The sequence below is a fragment of the Akebia trifoliata genome, chromosome 14 (assembly GCF_017979445.1).
Source record: "Akebia trifoliata isolate Shusen 1 chromosome 14, ASM1797944v1, whole genome shotgun sequence".
Taxonomy (NCBI): Eukaryota; Viridiplantae; Streptophyta; class Magnoliopsida; order Ranunculales; family Lardizabalaceae; genus Akebia; species Akebia trifoliata.
This window is the reverse complement of record NC_141388.1, coordinates 30,187,380-30,211,653: the sequence shown is the minus strand read 5'-3', so window position 1 is coordinate 30,211,653 and position 24,274 is coordinate 30,187,380. Positions and strand designations below refer to the sequence as shown.

Below are 24,274 nucleotides of genomic sequence, written 5' to 3'. Positions count from 1 at the left end.
GGATGATCTCGGTTTGCACTGAACTTACGTTTGACTTAGGTGATTTAGGTTTAATTCCTTCATTGCCCATGCTTAATTGATGAATTGTGCACCTACAACTCTCACCTTAGTATGTGATAGTCTAATAACACCGTTCTCATACATTGGCATAAGCATTGGTTCCTTGACTTCTCATGGAGTTTGAGGCAGTAATGACTGTACCTCTAGTCTCTGTTGAAAATGCATTCCATACTCCATATGCTAGGAAGGCGAATTTTTAATCTCTTCTTATTGTAAGGTTCAAGACGTAGAATTCGATTCTTTCCTGTTTGCCGACTTAATTTAAGACCTTGGCACATAACTTTTTAGTAGGGGCCCCTTCGTTTCTTTGTGGCACGTGTCCTAATTGTGTTGCGTGACAAAAATAATCTCCACACAATTGAAGGAAATTAGGGGATCAAGTGTACAACTTGGTTTGGTTTTGTGGCCAAATTGAAACCAAATTGACATAAGTTCATTCCATCAATAAGAACTAAAATTGAACCAAAATGCAAATAGAACCGAACCAAACTAAATTGGAGTAAGTTGGTTTGGTTCTACTTGATTTTATAGGTTGCCAATATCCTATAAACTTGTTGAGAAGCAACATATTTTAAATAAATATAAAATTTTAATTATCTATTCATATATATAAAAAAATCATTAAATAAAGTCATTAATTTATGTCCTTACAACTAAAATAATATATATATATATATATATATATATATATTATAAGGGTTTGATTCTCCATTTTGATTGGTTCTCCATTTTCTTAATCTAGAACTAAACCGCAACATGTTCCTAACTCGAACCAAACCAGCACAAAGCTATCAGTTTGGTTCAATTATCGATTTGAACCACACCAAGTTGCACCCAAAATGAAATTACAAAAGCTATAATGTTTGAAGATAACCATTTTATATTTTGAGCAAATTATCATAATGGAGCACGAAAATTGAAAAAATCTAAAAAGGTGCACTATTCAAATTAATTTCAAAATTGTTAATTTACCATTTTTGAAAATAAGTTTTTCTTTTTACCAAAATAGTAAAAAAAAAAAAAAATGATAAGTAATTTTTCATACCAAAAATGTCATTTTCTCTTTCTTCTACCTTTTTACCATTTTACCCATCGCATTTATCAAAATCCAACTCTTTTATATAATATTGGTTAATGAAGATAAGAGTGTATTAAATGTAATTTTAATATAAATTAAACAAAGGGTAATTAAGTAATTTCAATATAAAGTTAATAAAAAAAAGGTATTTTGTATATAAAAATAAAAATTGTAAAGAAAATACTGTTCATTTTATTTCTTACCATTTTGTTACCAAAAAAAAACCTTATTTTAAAAAAATGGTATATTACTGTTTTCAGAATTAATTTGAATAGTGCACCATTATGGGAATTTTTCAATTTTCGGTGTATGTTTTTTTGGTGTTATAAAAATATAAATTCTCTCCTCTCTTTCTTCTACTTATGTAAGAGAGGGTCACGTTCAGGTTAGGATGACACAAGAATAATGACTCATGGCAAAAAAGAGTGTAAATACGAAATCCAATGGTTGGGATTTATCTTTGCGATGATAAGTATCTCGAAGATGTGTGTCATTAATGGGACAAAGAAAATCTGACAGTTGGATTTGATGTTTACATGGTGGAGATCATGTGTTTTCTCATTAGTCTTCATTCTTCACTAATCACTATAAAAGAATAGACAATGTGAAATAATTTAATGACCCCATACCCAAAATCCACACATAGTCTTCAAAGTCCCATTGTTTCCCTTAATTTAAGCCCACTCCAAGGTACACCTTCATATATAAGCCCAATCCAAGGTAGCCCATACCCAACATTCAATAAAAATCAAAATATAGTCTAATTAATCGATAATTCTTCGATGGGAATGAAATCAAGACCCTGATTCTGGGATAATTTTTTTTATTATTATTTATTGCTTAATAATGCTTTCAATCTAATGACCCCAACTCCAATCCTAAAATCTGATTTTCAAAATCATGAGACTTATAAATATCATATTTAATGATCGTATAAAACCATAAAATGAGTTCTTTATATTGTAGAGAGACCGTCCTCATAGATGAAAAATTTAGCCCTAATCTTTGTAAGTAAAGAAAATTAATTTGAAGTTGAAAAAAATAATTACCACTAAATAGATTTGATTGATTGACTTAGATCGATTTGTTATGTGGTTAGTGACTTTAAAACGTACCGATTTTTGGCAACTTTGATCCTTTGGATAAGGATCGGATGACCCACTATATGGTTCGATCTTCGAAACAAGATTTCATGTGGGCCCTAGGTTTATGAATTAAAAGTTTTAAGACAAATTCAAGATAAGGAAAAGACCAGTCCAAGTCAGGCCCAAGGCTGGGTTGGGTCAGTCAGGCTCTATTTCGTAGGCCCAAATTGTACCCATATCTTAGGTGGTCTCTTCTAGTTTTTGGGCTTTCACATTTGAGAATTAGATGTTTGGTTAAAGCTATATATGCTTCACTTAATAACAGCATAAATAAGAGTGATTCTATTGCCACACTCACTTTTATTTACAACAAACCAATACTTTTGAAATTTAAGGAGTTGTTTACATATGGATTGGTGTGTTAAAAGTAAAAAAGTTAGTGTGATAATTGTAGCTCCTAAAATATAAGCACTAAAAAGGGTATCTTATCCACTCCAAAAGCAGAAAACATCACTTAGTGCATGTTTGGGTTATCAGGGCCAAGTCCAATACTAACCTAGAAATGGGCTATTTCTAGATTGTTTGTTGTTTGGAAATCTATCATTTATAGACATCAAAATTGAAAAAAATTACAATCATCTTATTTTACATATCTCAAGGTAATAAGGATCCAAAACTTGTTGCCGACAAACCTCGATTCCTGAATTTAAAACTATCTTAGTTGTGCTTATTGTGATTATGCTAGTGGAGAACGCACTTATCCTTCAAATGGTGCAATTTTGACTACTTTTCCTCTACCATGGAAAATTGTATGTGAGTGGAAAAAAAAAAACCATTAGAACACACTTATCCAATCCATATTTAGATCCTAATCTTGAGATCCAATCCAACAATGGCCCCAATCCAAATCATATAAATCAGCTCTAGCTAGGTCCAATCCTTACTGGATTGGGCCCAGATTGACCCGACCCGACCCGACCTGATCCGATCCGATCCATGACAGCCCTGATCATTTGAATCCTTCTCACAATGATATTGCTTATGGTAATAATTAAAAAGGTGACAAGGTGACAAGAATCCTTCTCACATGTCTATTGGCCTTGTGTTTGTGCATGGTGCTACAAGCACATATGTTCCTACTTTATTTTCTTGTTGCAGTGTGATCATGGCTAGGATTCATGAGCAATCAAGGTTTCCAAGCATGCGAGGTCGATCAATAGTATATATATATATATATTTTTAAATATATTTCAATGGCCATACATTCTGATTTACGATCACAAAGTTATATCCATTTGAAATAAAAGTGCACATTTAGTGTATCTAACACGGGTATAAATTAGCCCTTCTAGTCCGTATCGATTGATCAATTGGGTACCCATTAACACCACTAAATTAGATCTTTGATTGGTGAGGATGGATGAACTGGTGGGTCACATCTAAAGTTCCTTCTGAATGGCGACAATATAAGGCTAATCAACCATTATTGCTTGTTTCTTTGGGCTTTCTCCATCATTAACCTTCAACATTTCTACACCCCAAAGTCACAAACCAAGTAACATTGGCGTGCAGAATCTTTTGAGTCTTACCCATTGTGCATGGTCGGTGCCAAAAGGGTACAACAAGGTATATTAAATTTTTTTAAGGTTAAATAAAACACAGATGTTTCTTAGCCATGTGACCTTTGTAAACCTTTAAACCCAAAAGCTCTTATGATTTGGTCTAAATCAAGAACACATTTAATTTGTTTCTCTCTTTTGTTCCTTTAATCCCTTTTTTTTTTTTTTTTTTTTTATAATTATTTTAGTGATATAAGATCCCTTTTTTCTTCACTGTTGAAAGGGGAAGTAAGAAATCATTTTTTTTCTTTTTCTTTTAGGAAGAAATTTTTTCCATGCTAGTCATCAAGCCCTACAAAAGTTTAAACCCTAAAAAAAAATACAATTGTCATTTTTAGACTATGAAAAACAGTGTTTGTGATGGACTGCCTTCTTTGGACATTGCACTTACATGGCAGTGCTCAGAAAACTGTTGATTTTTTTAACTTGTATCTCGAGGAAATAAATCTATTGTTATCTGTGCACTAAAACGTTAGTATAGTGTTGAACACAGTATCCAACGGAGGCAGTGTATCACGACTCTTTTAATAATTCTAATTGAATTAATAGAGAAACTTCTACTACATGTAATTTATCAAGGATGTTTTAGAGCGTCTCCACACCGGTCTTCAAAACTCTAACTATAGAGATAGGAGGCCCCCAAACCTAATTCTAACCCGTCTTCATTTTTAAGTTACCCTCTCTATATCACTATTCACACCTTCAAATATAGGGGGAGAGAGAAATTTCGAAGGGCTTCTCAAATCACTATGCACATTTTCTAAATATTTATTTTATCCTCATTCTTCATAAATTTCATTTTTGGCCTTCTCTTTTCATGAAACATATTTTAAATATTATTTTTCTCTAATTAATAGTGATTTAAAAGAGGTGGTTGGCTGAGTTCAAAGTGGTTTGGAGGGAATCTCCATCTATAATTCGAAGAAGATGCCAATTTGATAGAAAAATTTGAAGATGTGAGTTGGAGATGCTCTCATAAAAAGTGCCATCCATTCTGCAAAATTTTAAGGACATTTTTGTAATACCCCTTGTGTAGTTAACAATATTAGGTTTACCCTTTGAAAAATGCAAGATTAGATTTACCCCTTAATTAAAAGTTGATGCCTTTCTGGTTGATGAATTAATAGTGGCATTTTGATTTAATAATTTATATATTTTGAACGAGATCAAAATTTCACCATTGATTTGATTCATCAACAAAAAGGGATATTGACTTTCGGTCAGGAGTACACCTAATCTTGCATATTGCAAAGAGTATTACTAAAATACCCTTTTCAATATTTATACAAACCCTTTTATGCCTGATTTATTAATTATTTTATACAAATATGGTTACCTAATGTACAATTACATTTTCTATTTACTTATTTACACTTCCTATCGATCTACATTCAATGCAAGGGCATAGAAGTAAAATTTTCAAATTATTCATATAACGATCTTATATCAAATAACAGTTTTTTAATATTGATGATCAAAATGGTTATATAGAAATTGGATTAAATTTAAATCAAAAATGATTTTAATGAGAAATTTCAAAATTTTATAAGTTTATGATCAAAATGTCGGCAACAGACATTTTCATCAAATGCCCCACCAACTTTGAAAGTATTTCTAGACCCCAAAAAGCGCGTCCACGACTATTGTCACCAAACAATTGATGTTTACAATCATCTCAAAAGTCCTTGGGAATCTATTGTTAAGTTGTCATGACCCTAGCATAAATGCACGATATTGAAATTTACTTCAAATAAAATATCTATTTAGAGTTGTAAGATAAATAAGACTGTTTTTTTGTTTTTTGTTTTTTTATAAGTAAGCTCTATTTAATCCATGACTTCAAAGTTGCATTAATCAACAAAGCTATGGGTCTAAGCCCAACAAAATATAGAGAAAAAGTGATTAACTTTTGACGAATTTACAATCCTGGTTCATTGTTCATTTTAATTATTAAAACGTGAATTATAACTAATTTAAAGGTTTTTAAAGGGATTATTTCATAAGTTTAAAGTGACTTTAAAACTCTGAATTCATTACTGTTCTGAAAAAAAAAAAAATTATAACAAAAACGTGATCATTCACGTTTTGATAATTAAAATGAACAATTAGCCAGAGTCGTAAATAATTCATTTTCAACTCACGAAATGGTAAATCAAAATAATGGAAGGATGAGATGAGAAGAAATAAAACGGGGACGGGGGTTTCCTATTTATCAATGTAAACTTCCTAGAGATTAATTCCTTGTAGTTAATGGAGGCAGGTAAGAGCACTATTTTTATGGATTAATAATGATAATAGTTGATTTTGAAGGTCGGCACATCAATCCCTATCTTCCCTAACTTTATTTTCTCAAAATATCAAAACCCATATGCGAGTATCTCTTTCATTCTTTTTTCTACTCGAGTAGTTTTTCTTAATTTAATTCGGGGCTTCAACCTCGTTAAAATGTCGTTGAATTGGACGCATTGGTCCCGTCAACCAGTCACTTATTCCACTTTGGTCACACAATTACAAATTAACTCTATTTTATAATACAAAAATGCTAAACTGACTTCCTACAATAATGTATTAATGTGGTGGTGTGCATGGAGTCATAGATGTTTTTCACTCGTATCGATCAGTATCTAGACAGCTTTTTGTAATATAGAGAGAGGGCAAAATTGTCATCAACGGGGCGGATTGATCATTTAAGGTTGCATGGTCATCGAGATTCACAAAATAATACAATATTGTGATCTTAAGAAGATATTATCTTTTTTATTTTTATTCTTTTTTGATGAATTAAATTATTTTTAATGAGATCGGTAACACAATTCACCTTATTATAAGATATTGCAATTTAACCTTTTAATGATCGCTATCAAATCAAATTTTAGGAAAAATGCAAACAAATATTTGATTGAAAGTGATCATGCAAATCATCCCCAATGCTCCGAATTTTCCTTTCTCTTGGGGAACTTAAATGCACGTGTTGTTTACAAGCAGTCAAGCACAAATATGCAAGAATTACCACATGGGACCAAAATTTGAATCTCAGTAATACCCTCACTTTTTCATTTAAACTTAATATAATCAGAGTCATTGTGGTAAGAAAAAAAATTAATAAAATTGCAACCTACAAACCTACAATCATGGTGATTAACTTTTAAAAATATAAAAATATCCCTTTTTTTCACTATATAATCTTCTTAAATCATTTATTCAGTGTTTAAGTTACAAATAAACTTTTTTGATACATGCCCATTTGCTCATATCACCTTCAAATTTAATTAAGAGGGAAAGAGAGACACTTTCCTTACTAACTTAGTAAGATTTCAAATCTTACCAAAGGTTGTTGAGTTCAAATGGATTATCAAATTGGCAATTCAACAACATAACCCTCTAGATTTCATGGAAAAATTCATATTCAAAAAAAAAAAAAAAAAACCTTTTACCGTGATTTTCCATGATGTGCTCGGACACTTGAAAGGGATTGTGTATACATCATATGCCCGAAAAATATTTTCCCTGTAATCAAATACGCCTGTATTTTGATAATTTAAAATAAATAAATAAATAAGTTGGAGAATTTTATGAATTTTTTTTATTCGATCTTAAATCAATATTTCCTAGTTTTAAATGAATTTTCTAAGAGGAGACAAATGTCTCTGTAGTTGGTTAGGATTGACTTTGATAATATGAACAAAAGCTCCAAAGAGATTGTGGAAAATAATTTGCAGGTGGGCAATGAATTAATAAGTCAGACAAGAACAAAATGTGAGCATGCCATCCCATTCTGGTCTAGCCTAACTTTGCCACCTAACAGACTCTCACTTCTTCATGTTGGGACTTAATTTCCTAATTTGATCATTTATAGATATTTGATCTGACTAATTTTCAATAATTTGATACTTTTTTGTCATTTGGGTTTTTTTGTTTTTTTGGTGTAAATGTAAAATCCCAAGGAGGACCAACGATCATGGACATAAACCGAAAGAGTGCCACGTGCTATGTTTGGTGTGAGACCAAAAGCAAGAAGAGTAATACTAATCTTACTAACTTAGTAAGATTTTAAATCTTACTAATGGTCCTTGAGCACATTTAATTGTGGCACCCAAAAACATGATCCAATGTTATTGTAAGATGAATTTTGAATATATAAATAATAATAAAAAAAAAATTTATCAATGGATTTTAATTTTAAAATTGACAGTTTGGTAATCTTTCATTTTCAAAATATTGGAATAAGACTTTAAAAAAAATTGATTTTTTTATTTTTTTTTATTTGAGTTTTTCCATGAAATTTAAAGGGATATATTGTTGGATTGCTAATGTGATGATCCATTTGAGATCAACAACCCTAAGTAAGATTTTATATCTTACTAAATTAGTAAGGCAAGTGTTTTTTTAAAGCAAGAATATCTATTTCTGACCCACATGGCATGTTATGGCATCTCCTTAATTTGAGAGAACGTGTGGTACCAATGCTTAAGAGTCTCGTCGGTGGAAGATGGTGGTTTGATTAGTTGGATGGCATGTAATTAATAGAGGACAACCCAATGATCCCATTAGAATTGATGTAATTAATGGAGGAGAGACCAACTTTCTTTCTCTCACACAATCTTAATCACTATAGATTTCCAAATCTTTTCTAACCACATCATAAATTTCTGATTAATCCAAGAGGACGACAGGATGAGGTGAGGATACGACCTTTAATCTAATTCAAATTTTTGTAATTTTTACGATCTAAAATTTCTTTGGTTAAAATGTTTTTTGAAATTGATTTCAAAACGTAGAAGTAGAATCTCATTCATTGAATCCATATTTCTACATTTATGATACAAAGAGCATGTTTGTTTGTAGGAAAAATTGTATGGAAACAATAAAAGAAGATGGACTGTTATTCGAGGTACGTTGTACTACGCTTTCTTTAAAAGTTAATTGTCTTCTTTTGAAATTAAATCGAGAATGCAAAAATGATTATAATAAATATGTTCCTAAGAAACAACAAAGCCCAATCTCTCTTTTTTTTCCTAATATTTTTGCATTAATAGAAAGAAACACTTAGAAATTATGTCCTATAGAAGGGGAGAGAGAGAGAGAGAGAAATTTAAAAATTACAAAAAATATGTGATTTTTCAATGTGTTTAAAAGGATTTTAAAAATCTGAACTTATAAAGTGATTGTGTCTCGTTGAATAGGCACTATGACTATTAAGGATTCTTGTTAGATAATCACACCCTTTTGGAATGGATATCAACAGTTGCAAAAATCGTGTTGACCTGCAATAAACTTTATTTGATTCACGGTCATACCAATTGACAAGTCATTGCGTGGTTAAACCACGTTGACCCACAATCTTAATCATGATCAATCACTTTGAACCACCAATCAACCTGATTGTTTATCCAATGCTCAATATCAAACCTTAGTGGTATATTTAGCAAATAGGAAAGAACTCCCCAATGTTGCTCGTGGCGATGTGAACATGCAAAGTGCGCCTCTAAAACGTCCTAAATGCCAAATTACCCTTTTGCACGTCACATGCACGAATGCGGCAGTGAACCGTTACTATACACATAAAAAAAAATCTTTCTACTAAAATAACAAATATTGTAAGTGAAGAGTCTTTTATAAACTTGAGGTGAATCTTACTCGTATTTCACGTAGGATTAATAAAGTAGATGAAAAGTTAAGTCTCCACAATATTAAAATTTTAAAGAAATTTGAATTCTCTCCAAAAACATTTCAAATTTATAAAAGCACAGTAGTACTTTAATAGTACAACTTCCTTTAAACAAACCTTATTGAATTTCAAAATTTTAGAAACTTTAAAATAAATAATAAACAAATAAATTACTTTTAGGTAAATAAATATTATAAATTAAAATTAGATAGAAATTTTCTTATAAAACTATTTACCTGGCAAATCATTTGTTTGATATGGACTAAAATTTTTGGAATAGGCTGATTTTTTAGGAGGCTGATCTCCTCATCATAGAATCGTAGACCATCAATTTTTACAATTAATTTGTAAATCACTTTTGATAGGGTTAGAAGTTTTGGAATAAGGTGTTGTTTTTAGGATGATTTCTATTTTTTGTGAGGATGATCTCCTCATCATAGAGATCATCATCAAAAAATCAATCCATTCCAGAACTTTTAGTCATATGGGACAAAATATTGACTACAACATTGACTTCCAATTTTGGCCTTCGAATGCTACCTTGTATGAGTGTTAGATCAACTTTTGCCTACTCCGGTATTCTCTGTTTGTCAAAAGGTGCATTTAATCCTCATTGACGCTTATATGACTTGTGTTTTATATTTTCCATTATTACCACAAACCAAAACCAAATTATTTGACCACCACAAAACAAGATTTAAGGAATGAGCGTGGAAATTTTGACTTTAAGATTTTGGATTTTTGTGTTTATTTCTTATAAGATAAATAATTGAGGTGATTGTGGATATAAACCCAAGTAAATGATATCAACATCCATAGGTTTTACCAACTAAACTAGCTAGCACCTTATTTTTTAGATATTGTCATTGGATAAATCTATTTTAATGCGATCAATAATTGGGTGAGGGCAGATTTTGAACTCAGGTCTATTGTATCAACATCTAAAGACTTCAGAAACTAAACTAATTGGCAGTGGATTTACAGTGGGGACACTTGCCCCTACAAAATTTTAAAAAAAAAAAAAAAACCATTCTCCACTTGGGAATTGAATACTCAAATCCGTTTACCCCTCACAAATTTTTAGTTGTTTGCCCCCACCCCACTAAAGTTTTGGGTTTTTTAAAACCCTTCTATTTGATTAATATTTGGTCGGTCCCCCCATTGATGACATCGTCCCTTGACTTAAGTCTTCTCTCTTATAGTAATAAAAAATGATCTAAATGCTCTTACTACAACCTATAACAAAAAACAAATAAATTTTCGTCACAAAATCACTCAACTTCATGTTCTTCAACCTTAAAGGAAAATTATAATTGAGTTCAATAACTTGGGGGTGACGATTGGTTTTGAACTTGAGTCAACCATCGTCATAAGACCTCCCTCGGCAAAGGGTGAGACATAGAGCCTGGTTTCAAATTCAATATAATCAAATAGAATGAAAGTTGGTTTGGATTCTTATCTCATATAATCCAATATTTGATTGATATCGTAATAATGAATCTCCCATATATTTAGTCTCGTACATTTTTGAAATCTGTTTCATTCAATTTTACATTTAGATTGACAACTACTTAAAACAGTAATATACCTAACTTTATAATTACTTATTTATATCACAGTGACTATATATTGTTCACTCTTTCTCATAAATCTACATTCAGCTTAAGGGCATAAAGGTAAATTTATCAAAGAGAATTACGAAATAGGGGTCCGTATTCCGTAACCTTTTTCGTCACTTATCGAGTGTCTAGGCTAAAGGACAGCACAGAAGTCTAGTATTTGTAGAATTGAAAGTGATGTTGGAGACAAACCATCCATCCATCCATCCATCCATCCATCCAATACGATTATAACAAATATTATTAATATATTCTTTTTTATTTTTAAATAAATAAATAGTTAGTTGTTTTTAACGAAGTAATCAGCCACCGACATGAGTCTTGCGGTCCAACAAACACACGCGCCACATCGTACGGAGTGTTTTATTTTTTATGCTACTTAGTGATGATCTGCTGCTCCAGGAGTTGAATAACTTTATTCAACTTCTGTTCTATCTTTTCTCCATATGACATTTTTTTTTAATAAGTCAAAGATCATTTATTAAAACAAAGAAAGGAAAAGGCACAAAGGACAGACCTCTACCATGGCGTTTTGTGACCGTTTAACTCATAATTATTTGTCAATCTCTCTCGGACAAGGTTTGAAAACTCAGTTTTGTCGTCTGTGTCGTCCATGGATGAGATCGAGTTGAACTAGATTTATCCTGATTGATTTACATATATTTTAATTAAATAATTATAATTTTCTAATAATATAAGATAGACTTTAATCCTAAAATGTCATTCGAGACTTCTTGTTTATCTTGCAAGATGATATGAATATTAAAATATTATGTATATCCGGATCGTTGTTGATTGAGATCGAGACGACTCGGATGAGTCACTTGAGTCATCTCGATGTCGAATAAGATTTAAAACCATGCTCCCATATTGACCCACTAACAAAATTTACGATACAATATGAAACAATTTTCACCTGTTGCTTTTCACTAAAACTAGTTCAGGGTGTTTTTATCTTTAAATTTTGTCGTAATAATCTAATATCTGAAAATTATTTTTACCAAACAATAAACCTTGGTTTTTATGATACAATAATGCATCTCCAACATAGTTGCCAATCACATTTCTCAATTTCTTTTAATAACACTTCAACTATTACTTTTTCTAACGATAGAATCTGAGAGTTGATCAAACAGAGAATTAGTTCTGATTGTGAATTAAAACTACTAAATCAATAAATAATATAGATTAGATTTTAAAATTCAAAAACTTGTGATGCTAAATTATATTTGAAAACTAATTACATAATTTAGAATTAAAATCTTCTTTTCTTGACAACCCCCTTTCTTTAGTGTGAGATGAAATATTATATATTTTTATTGAAAAACAATGTATCAGTGAAAAAAATAAATCAAGAATATATATACCATCTTTTATCATTTTAGTCAACTTCTCATATTTTGATTATTAGAAAATAATTTTTATTACTCTAATCAAGAATAATATTAAATTATAAGGTAACCCAAAGAAAGGTCCTCCGAGAAAAAGTAAAAAAAGGGTCAAACATTCACAGTGGGCCATGGAAAGGGCAAAAAGGACAGTCTCTCTAGAATCCTCTTTAGGTTAGAAATCATAACCCACGGCATCCAACACACTAGATATGGTCGATGGTACGGACCTAATTTGCTATAAAGGACAGATACGTGTCAGCTTCTCCATTAGACAACAGTCTTTGTTCATGAATGTTCCTAGAAACAGCTAGCCTTACTAGTTAGTAAGATTTTAAATCTTACTAAGGGTTGTTGGGGCTCATATGGATTATGATTTTGATAATCCAACATTACAATCTTCTAGATTTCACGAAAAATATAAAGATTAATGAAAAAAATCTTTTTGGAATTTGTTCCAAAAGTGTTGAAAATGAATGGCCACCAAACTGTTAAATTCAAAATTTAATTTCAACGGTGAAAAGTAAATTTTTTTAAATTCATTTTTAAAGTTTTTAGAATTTTGTCTTATACAACCCTATAGCATCAGATCATGTTTTTGATGCCACAAGATGATGTGGTCAGGAAACTTTCCTTACTAAGTTAGTAAGGAAAATATTTTTCATATTCTTTAGTGGGTTGGAATAATGACTTATGTCACCGACCGTTTGAATTTGCCATTTTCCAATAATTATGCAGTTGTTTGGTTGTAATTTGTAAAAGTATATGTGCTCTTTGTCAAAATAATACATGATTAAGTAAGCAAAAGCTGAAAAAATACCAACAAATTATAGGTAGAAAGTTGGGGAAGAAGTTAGATAGGGTTGTTAATAAATCAAGTAGTCTGGATTGAATTAGGGTCGACCCGAAATTGATCTGATAAGAATTGGATTGGACCCCTACAAATTGAATTTTTATCGGATCTTAAAATTATGATCCAAATTGTATCATGTTTGAATTGGATCAAGTTTGATTTTTATGTGTATTACTTCATTTCCAGTGCATTGTTGGACTTAAACCCTACTAAAGGAGGAAGATTGTATCGGGTTGGTACTTTGTGCCAAAATCCGTCACCATTAACATTAACCATGATCAAGTATTTTATTATGTTATTATTATATATTTAAATAAAATATATAGTATGATGTATAAACTTCTTCGCATTTGTTGGATCATGAGTCTTTGGGATTTGGAGAAGGTTGATCCAAATACAAAACGATAGATTATCTGACTAAATCCTCGTCAATTTGATCCTTTTTCGAACCCAAAATCCACGATCTAGATATGAAGTTATCAAATCTGAACAAATCAGAATTTGGGTCTAATTTGATAAATAGAAAGGCATAACATTGGGGATTCTGCCTCAAGTGTATTTCTTATCCGTTCAGCTAACCCTCCCATTCACCAAAGGAAAATAATACGCACATTTAGAGAAACTCCAACCATCCTTTAAAACTCTGATTATAAAAGCTTGGGCAATTGAACTAAATTCCAACTATCCTTATTTTGAAGAAAACACTTTTAAATCACTATTCATTGTTTTATATTTGAGGTGGAGAGAGAAGATTTAAAACTCCACCTTTATCATTATCATCTTTTTCAATATATCCTATTGTGTCTCATTTTAATTATTTTTTTATTATTTATAAATGTCAATTTACTCTCCTCTTTTCATGAAACATGATTTAAATACCACTTTTGTCCCTTAGAAGTTTTAAAGTCTTTTATTTAATATTTTAAAAGCAAGCCAAATCAATTAATCGATTAACCTTTATGAAAATTTATCACAAATTATGTTTGATTGGATTTAGGATTTTAAATGAACTTAATCACATGATTGTAAACAACTATTAAATTGATTTGAACGAATGTTATAATGTTTTGTAATGCTAAGATTATAATTTAAGACAAACATTTTTAATGTTTGGAGAGTATTAATTTTTAATTTGGTTGTGTTAACTAATCTAAGAAATTAGGTGATGATAAGTTAAAGTTGGGGTGTGAATAGCAATTCTCTTTTTTTTTTTTTCTCTTAATTGGAGTTTCAATAGCAATACTCAGTTTATTTTACATTTATTTTAATGTGTGTTGAAAAGTGTTTTAAAGTAATGAATAATGATTTAAAGGTGAAATTGGTAAAAAGTAGAAAAGTGGTTTGGAGTCTTTATTTTGAAGAAGATGTCAATTTGAAGATAATTTTTAAAGTTCTCGGTTGGAGTTACTCTTATAATTGTAATTTGATAGTTTGCGACAATGAATATTGCAATTGTTCGTAAATTTTTATTTGCACTACAGTGAGATTGATTTTTTTCAAGTTCAACATTTGAGATTAATTTTAAATTAAAAAAATCAAATCTTTTTTTTTTAATTTTAATAATTTGTTCGTAATTGCATTCTGACGATTAAATCAATCAATAATTATTTATCATATTAAAATTGTATAGATTTTTATAAATTCGATCATTTTATTGTCCTAAAGAATAAAAGTTGCTCGCATGTCTTGTCAATACGATCTGTCAATTTCTTTGCTCTCTCGACTCATCAAAATCATAACTGTCTAAAGGAGATAAGCCCGAGCGACCACAAATTTGATAGTTTTGATTTACACATTATTTAAAAAAAAAAAAATTATATTTTTTGAAACATGTAGTTAATTGCTTTCATGCAGTAGGCTCCACCGTAATAAATTGTACCAATAAGCATTTAAAACTCGCAAGCGAGTAGGGACGCCAACATAACTCGTCACAAATCTTGAAGAAAATCATAAACTCTAAGGTTCACTGAATACGGTGCACCTCATTTGCACAAAAACATTTTTTTTTTAAAGTAGTAACGTGGAATTTTTCTAAAGTATTAGAGTCAACAACGTCTCTCGATCACGCCTAAGGATGGCAACTGAAGTGATCTCTCTCTCTCTCTCTCTCTCTCTCTCTCACTTTTTCTTGACGTTTGCTTCGCTGTACTAAATAAGTGTACGACGTCAGTTACAGTGCAACGCACATTCGGTCCCACTGATGGACCCACGCGACCATTGCCGCGTTGTCGAAAGTGAAGCCGGTGAGCTGCGAAAACTACATGAAACAATGTGACAAATATAAACAGGTTTGTTAAGTAACTAATTAAATCCATAATATTACGGATTTGCCATTTCGAAAAAGACTTTTTTAACCTCAAATCCGTTTGATGAACACAATCAATCAAACCAACGGTTGAACTTGAACTAATCATGAAAATCAAAGGCACATGCATTAAAGAGGAACAAAACAAATCTCTTTTATGGGAATATGTGCCCACATATTGGTCTTGTGATCACAATAAATTCAAGGCCCTCAGGGTTAAATTAGTAAAAATACCATGGTTGGATTAATTCTAAATTTTTTTTATCATAAGGCAAGATGAATGTTCTATCATGTTCCATCGACAAGTTAAAAGGATTATACAATGATTCGTGCCGGAATGACCTCAAGCAGGAACCTCATATATCTTTCTTGACGTGAAAGTGTATAGGCACCATAAATACTTTTTCACTCGTATCATTTATAATTCCTATACACTTTCACGTAAAGAAGTACGATATGAGATTCCAACCTAACGTCGCTTCAACATTAGTCTTAGTTGATATATCTAATGTAGAATTAGGCCTATGTTTCTATTGGAAAATATGAGATTTCCAAATACATGCCAAAGTAGATTGAATAATTGGTTAAGGCTAGGGTTGCAATTTGGTTTGGTTTGAGGTTAAATTGGAATTGAATCGACATAGGTCGATTCTTCTAAATAATAACTAGAACCAAACCGACATTCCTATAGAACCAAATAACCCAAACCAAACTAAAGACGGTTTGTTTTGATTCTATGGGTTGCCAATATTCTATAAACTTGCTTGGCAGTGACATATTTTTAATTGAAAAACAAAATACAAATATACAATAAACATAAAATTTCATATAATGAATCATTAACCCGACATTATATATATTACATTAGGGTTCAATTATTGGTTTGGTTTGATTCTATACAAGTCTTGAACAAAGACATGAACCAAATTGATCGGTTATCTATTTCCATAAGCTAGTACCCAATCACAACTTGTTCTAAATTAAATCAAACCAGCCCAAAGCTATCGGTTAGGTTAAGTTCTCCATTTGAACAAAACCAAGTTCTACCCTTACTTAAGGCTCCATGGCTAATAGTGAGTGTTAGACTTTTATTAAAAAAGTAAAAAATAAAAAACAAAAAAAAAAAAAATTGTAAAAAATACTTATCGATGGTACTAGATGTAAATTGGGATTTTAGTTATGATAGCATAATAGATAAATTCAAAAATGAGATAATAAACCATAATTCTAACCAGATGACCAACTCTTATCATTGGATGAGAAATCTTAACTATTGTTGCCATTTATTTCATAGATTAATGTTAGTCTTATTATCATAAGATTAGATAGATTCAAGTAAAACAATGAATTTCATAATGTTTTTTAGATTGAGATTACAAATCTAAAACATGTTCACATCAGTGATATCTAGGATTGCAACTTGGTTCGGTTCAAACCGAGAACCGAACCAATAGCTTCGGGGTGATTTCGTTCGGTTTGGAACAAGTTGCGATTCGGTTCTGAGTTACGAAAATGGAGAATCGATCAAATTGGTTCAATTCTCGGATCAAGCTAGTATAGAAATATATATGTGTGTGTGTGTGTGTGTGTGTGTGTGTGTGTGTGTGTGTGTGTGTGTGTGTGTGTGTGTGTATAAATAATAATTATTATGAATTATTTTAGGAGATAGGACATGGATTAATATTTTTTGTGTGGATAAACTAATGACTTTTTATGAATAGATTAATGATTATTGTATGAAATTTTATGTTTATTATATGTTTGTTTTTTCATTAAAAAATATTACTTACAATTTATAAAATATTGGCAATTTGTAGATCGAACTGAACCAAAGTGACTTGAGTTCGGTTTGGTTCCAATGGAATTTGGTTTGGTTTGTATCTAATTCTTATTTAGTGGAATCGACCTATATCGTTTCGATTCCAATTTGACCTCAAACCAAACCAAGTAGCACCTCTATTCAGATCTACCAAAATCTATTTCATTATTAAAATTAAAATCTATAGACTTGAATCATGAATATGTGGTTCGGGTTTTGGATCAATCCACAAGAGCTTGACCCCTCCCAAGTACTTCTAAGAGTTAAATCCAAAATATGTGTCTTGGAGAGTGGGATTTTCAATATCCATTTTAAATAATATGCTTGGACTTTCCATCCCCCAATTAGTTTTTTGGAGAGTCATTTTAAATTTGACCTCAAACCAAACCAAGTTGCACCTCTATTCAGATCTACCAAACTCTATTTCATTATTAAAATTAAAATATATAGACTTGAATCATGAATAAATGGTTCGGGTTTTGGATCAATCCACAAGAGCTTGACCCCTCCTAAGTATTTCTAAGAGTTAAATCCAAAATATGTGTCTTGGAGAGTGGGATTTTCAATATCCATTTTAAATAATAAGCTTGGACTTTTCATCCCCTAATTATTATTTTGGAGAGTCATTTTAAATTTTATAAGCCTCTAATGCATTATCTATCTTCATTTTGAGTTGAATTAAAAAACTTATAGATAACATGATTGGAGTGTATACCCCTTGAATATCTAGAATGACTATCTATTATAAATCAAAATTAGTTTGGTGTACCATAATATCAAAATTAGTTAATTTTTTTAAAATATTAGTAAGATTCTTAAAATAAGAGTCCAATCAATTAAGTCAATAATTTATCAATTAATCATGAAATGTTATTTCACATTTCCCTCTCAAAATTTTATTTTCTTCAACATTCAAATCTAAAGAAGAGGTAAGTATTTAGTGATGTTGAAGATGATGGGCTAAAAAATTCAATGGTAAATTTTCTCCATTTTTGCAGAGTGAGTTTGCTCCCTACCTCATGGTCTTCATCAATGGTAAGTCAGTGGCATTAACGATATAAAATGAAAAAATGTGACCATTTACAATTTTACATACAACTTTGCCAAACGACAAACTGTCCATCGTTCCTCTCCACTCAAAAAAGCGAGTTCCCCAGAGTCCTCTCTCTCGTCTCCACATCTGTCTCTCGCTCTCTCTCTCACACACACAATTGTTCTTCATCTTCTTCTCTCACTTAGGGTTTGTTTTCCACAATTTTTGTTAAAAATCCGCCATGGCGGATACAGTAAAGCAAATATCCACAAATGGTGGAACAAATCTAATCACAGACTTCAAAAACTTGTTCTCTATTTTCAAAACAAGAAAAACAGCACTCTTTGCTTATGGGTTCATGTTCACTTTCGTTGCCTTCACCGCTTTCCTGGCTTTCAGTCCTTCTAGTAACTCTTCTTCTCCTTGGTTCCGCAACATCTTCTCTACTTCTTCCGCAACTTCTGATGATTCCTCTAATAGATCTCAGTTCTCCTCTTTTTTCTCTTACTTATTCCCCAATTCATCTCAACCCACTTCACAAATTAGCCAAAACATCACTAAATCTCTCAACAAGACTTCAAATCCATCAATGGGTACTTCTCCATCAAAAGAATTACAGTCCAATAAGACTGTTAAAGGTGTTGTAGACCAAAACAGGGTTTCAAATTTCACAACTTCTACTAATTCGAATCATACTCTTAAAGGGGTTGTAGAGCAAAACAGGGTTTCAAATTCCACTGGTTCTACTAATTCTACAACTACTACTTCTACTAAGACTAAAGATCAGATTTTGAAGAACAAAACGATGGGTTTTTTGAATTCTTTGATGAAATGTGATATATTTGATGGGAAATGGGTGAGGGATGATTCGCATCCGCTTTACTCTCCTGGATCTTGTCCTCATATTGATGAACCTTTCAATTGTTATCTTAATGGTAGACCAGATGGAGATTATCAGAAACTTAGATGGCAACCCAAGGGTTGTAATCTTCCAAGGTACAATTTTAATATATATATATTTTTTTCAGTTTTTTCTATTAGGGGTTTTGTTCAAAACTTCAAATCTAGTGAAATTTATGGATTTGGGTTTGTTTATTTGTTCCCAAGGTACAATTTTTAATTTTTCTCCAGTTTTTTTCTATGATGGGTTTTGTTCAAAACTTCAAATCTAGTAAAATTTATTGTTTTGTTTTGTTTATTTGTTCACAAGGTACAATTTTTTATTTTTCTTCCAGTTTTTTCTATCATGGATTTTTTACAAATTTACTGAAATTGATCAATTTGTGTGCGTGTGTTTAATAAGGTTGAACGGGAAAGAGATGTTGGAATTGTTGAGAGGAAAACGGTTGGTTTTCGTTGGTGATTCTCTAAATAGAAACATGTGGGAATCTCTAGTTTGCATTCTTAGAAACTCATTGAAAGATAAAAGCAAGGTCTTTGAAGCTTCTGGTCGACGCGAATTTCGCACAGAGGGTTCTTACTCATTTTTATTTGAAGTAAGGCTGTTGATCATCCTGATTTCTTTTTTTCAATTTTAGTAGAATTTTGTTGATTCTTAGTTTCCTTTTTTAGTGGAATTTATTTGTTTGATGATCTGGGGTTTGATGGACCATTAGGATTATAATTGCACTGCTGAGTTTTTTTAATCTCAGCAGTGCAATTTAAAGTAAGGTTATTGTTCATTGTGATTTCTTTTTTTCTTAGTTTCATTTTTAGTAAAACTTATTTGTTCTTCATTTATTATTTTTTGATGATGATCTTGGATTTGATGGATAATAGGACTATAATTGCACCGTTGAGTTTTTTCGATCTCCATTCTTGGTTCAAGAATGGGAAATGCCCGACACGAATGGATCGAAGAAGGAAACGCTTCGACTTGATTTAGTTGAGAGATCGTCGTCAAAATACAGAACTGCAGATATCATCATCTTCAATACGGGACACTGGTGGACTCATGATAAGACTTCAAAAGGGTATCTTTTCTATCTCTCATGATTGTTGTATTTTTTTATTATTTTTATTTCTTCAATTATAAGAAACTAAACTAGAATCACCAAATGATCCAACCACTTGCAGGAAAGATTATTACCAAGAAGGCAGCCATGTCTATGGACAATTGAAAGTTCTCGAGGCATTTCGAAAAGCACTGACAACATGGGCAAGATGGGTCGATGCAAATGTAAATCCTAACAAGACCCAAGTTTTCTTTAGGGGTTATTCAGTTACCCATTTCAGGTAATCGAATCAAGAACACTTAAGTTTTGGATTCCAATATTTAAGTTTTTCCCATTATCCTCAATTCCGTTTCCTGTTTCATGTAAATTGAATCAAATTACTCTAAATTCTTAATACCCATGTCTTAGTATCTTCAATCTTCTTTGATTCATCCCCATTAAAACTTTGAGATGAGATGAGGAATAAGAATACTGTAAAATTCTGGATTCCAGTTTCGAGTTTCCCTCACTATCTTTAATGTTATTTGCCCATTTCATGTGAATTGAATTAAATCTGCTCTAAATTCTTAAAACTATGGCTTAGTTATAGAAAACAAATGTGTATAAGTTGGCAAAGTTGCGACAGCTTATAAGTAAATAGCTCACTGTTATTTTACTAGTTTCTTCCATTTTCTTTGATTCATCCCCATTCGTTGTTTAAATGTCTTGTATTCTGTTAGCTTCTAGAGGCAAAACATTCGGGGTGAGCCCACTCTGTTTCAAAAAAGGTCCTGGTCAGTCTTTTTGACTAAGCGAATTTTTGGGGGGTATGCACGTCTAGGGTTTTCTATCTTTGGGAGAGAAACGTATTCTCTGCTCTCGGTTTTTGCTAGAGATCTCCAGGGCTGTAATTTAGAAGAATATAGTGTGGTTGGATTTTGTTCTGATCCGTGGATGTAGGCACACTGTTGAACCATGTAGAACCTTGTGTTTGTGCAATTGTTTTTGTTCTCTTTGCAGATTCGTTTTTCACATCAATTAAGTTCTGAGACGAGGAATTAGGAACATTGTGTGGAAATAAGAACACCGTAAATTCTAGATTCCAATCTTTGAGTTTCCTCTGCTAACTTCAATTTCTTTTTCCAATTCATGTAAATTTAATCAAATCCACTCTAATGTCATAATACCCAGGTCTTAGTTTCTTCCATCATCTTTGTTTTATACTCATTAGAGCTCTAAAATGAGGAAATAAGTGTTGAGAAAATGTCTTGTATTATAATTGCTGGGGTGAAGGGGGCAGAGCTGCTGGACCAAATTTTTTAGAGGTTACTAAAAGGGAATGATGTAATATTTCTAAAGGGTTTTTTTCTTTTTAGAGGGGTTTCTATTTTAGGGAGACAGACTCATTTAGCAACTCCCAGTTTTATAAATAGAGATCTCTAGGGCTGTAAAACGAAGGAAAGAAAAAAAAAAAAGTGATTGTTCTTGTTCTGATCCATGGATGCCGGCACACTGCTGAACCACGTAGAGTTTTTTATGTGCGATTTTTGTTGTTAGTTCTCTTTACTACTTTTTTGTTTCACATAACAAACAATTTTTTTTCCTCTTTTGTCATGTTTTGGTAGGGGTGGACAATGGAATTCGGGTGGTCAATGTGATAGCGAGACTCAACCCATCAAGAATGAGACTTATCTAATGAAATATCCTCCGAAGATGGGAGTGTTGGAGACAGTGCTCAAAGGGATGAAAATACCCGTCTCTTACCTAAACATCACAAGGATGACCGATTACAGGAAAGAGGCTCACCCATCAATCTACCGAAAACATAATTTGTCAGTAGAGGAGCGAAGATCTCCGTTAAGGTACCAAGACTGCAGCCATTGGTGCCTACCCGGAGTTCCCGACACATGGAACGAACTCCTCTATGCACAACTTCTAATCAAACAGAAGCAACAAGAGCGACAAACGAAGCGGCCTTAGGTAAACATAAAAGAAAATCAAAGATTAGTAAGCTATGTTTAATTAATTGTTAAATTAATGTGTATCATATAATATTTTTCATCTTTGGAAAGATACAAATAACCTGGAGAAGATCCAAGGAAGAGTGTTTTTTATGATGAGAAGCAGCAGAGACAGAGAAAGAGAGAGGTGAAGTGGGTTTTGTTTGGAGTGGGTGGTGTGAGCTGTAAAGGATCTATTTGTTTTATATCTGGGAAGAGTGGGGGATGAATCTCTCTCTGTATTCCCACCACGAAATATTCTTTTAGCCCCAAGGCGCTTGAAGACTGTAAATCTCTTTTTGAACTTTTGTTTATTTTAAGTGAAATAATGTTACATTAGTCTTCATTTTACAGTGTGATTATAACTAACTTTTCCCCCCTTAATTATTACTGGTTTGTTGAAATAATTTATTATTCTCCAAATTAATCCACAAATAGTTTAATTGGAAAAAAAATGTTCTTTTTCTGATCTACTGAATTAGTTTTAAATCCATAAAGCACTTATTTTATTCTTTAAGGACCATTTTTATAATTCTTGAATTTTCCTAATTTTTGTTCTTACCCATAGTACTCGAATAAAAAATCGGAGTCGGGAAAAAACATGTCCATCTCCCAAAATAGAATATCCCCAACACGACAACTCAACTCAGTATACTCCTAACAGAATACAAGACATTTACACAACACTTAATTACTAATCATAATTTACAATATGATTATTTAAAAAACAAAAGAATAAAAAAGGAGAAAAAGTTGTCTAATATGTAGAATTTGGAGCACTAAGTGTATTTTATTTTTGTATTAGTTATAATAAAATAATGATCAATGGAAATATATGTTATTTTAGATATTTAAATGAGTTTCCTCTTCAAAATAGATGAATTTTGATTGAATTATAGGAAACATTGGAACACTTTGGGTGCTTTTAATGAAAATAATTTCTTATTGTGTTACACTTTGAGTTTTTTTTAAAGTCTAGTGCACATGGGGATACGAATTTTTCTTCTTTTTTCAACCATTCAATCATGTCTGATGTTTCTATGTTCTTTGACCTTACTGTTTTTAGAAATTTAACTGTTCTTGATATTTCTCTACTAGTCCTGTGTTTGTACAAGTCCTCTGGTGCTTGACCTTTGTCTTTGTGTGCTATATTGTTTGACTAGTGTATTATATATTGGAAAAATTAATGGTAGGATTTTGTTTAAAAACCACCTAATTTTTTTTCACTATTTTGATGGTCCATTTAGTAAATTTTCTATTTTGATGGTCTATTTAGTAAATTTTTTATTTCTTAATCCCCCCCCTCAATTGGTGAGAGTGACGATTGTAATTATCAAATTGACGATTCAAATAATTAAGAATTAACTTTAATTCCAATTGTTGAGAGATCAATAATTGTGTATCTGATTGATCTCGACATTTGGATATGAATCATTAACATCAATGATTCGAATTGTCAAATCGACCTTGTTATAAATTACAGTTGTTGATCTCGATGTTTCAACATAAAATCACTGAGATTGATGATTTGAATGATTAATCTCAACAATTCAAATTGTCAAGTTCAATGATTTGAGTTCCATGATTTTTAAGATATTACCCCAAAACTCTAGGTGCATTTTCAAACATGTCCCTTCTCAAAAGTTTATTAATGAGTTTTCCCTTATGAATAGATGAGGGCCGAGTGAAGAGTGTTTTTTTATAATTATTATTTAAATTTATCAATCTCTGAATGGGAGTTTTATTTTAATTTTATCAGTAAAGACTCTTTAATAGGTATTATAGAGGGGTGGGTTTCGGTTCGATTCCAATG

The 24,274-nt window shown here is 31.5% G+C and overlaps 1 protein-coding gene and 1 long non-coding RNA gene across 2 annotated transcripts; both read left to right on the top strand.

Annotated features, from left to right (window-relative positions):
- Positions 1 to 8,384: 8,384 nt before the first annotated feature.
- Positions 8,385 to 15,739, top strand: LOC147386717 (uncharacterized). Its single transcript, XR_015171868.1, has 3 exons — positions 8,385 to 8,521; positions 8,688 to 8,733; positions 15,541 to 15,739. It is a non-coding gene; the product is annotated as an uncharacterized LOC147386717 (long non-coding RNA).
- A 2,798-nt stretch (positions 15,740 to 18,537) lies between these two features.
- On the top strand, positions 18,538 to 22,812 carry LOC147386716 (protein trichome birefringence-like). The gene is made up of 5 exons (XM_086423191.1): positions 18,538 to 19,523; positions 19,831 to 20,023; positions 20,307 to 20,500; positions 20,604 to 20,762; positions 22,087 to 22,812. Exons 1-5 carry the CDS (start codon positions 18,769 to 18,771, stop codon positions 22,439 to 22,441), a joined length of 1,656 nt encoding a protein of 551 aa, XP_086279317.1. The 5' UTR covers positions 18,538 to 18,768; the 3' UTR covers positions 22,442 to 22,812.
- The last annotated feature ends 1,462 nt before the right edge of the window (positions 22,813 to 24,274 follow it).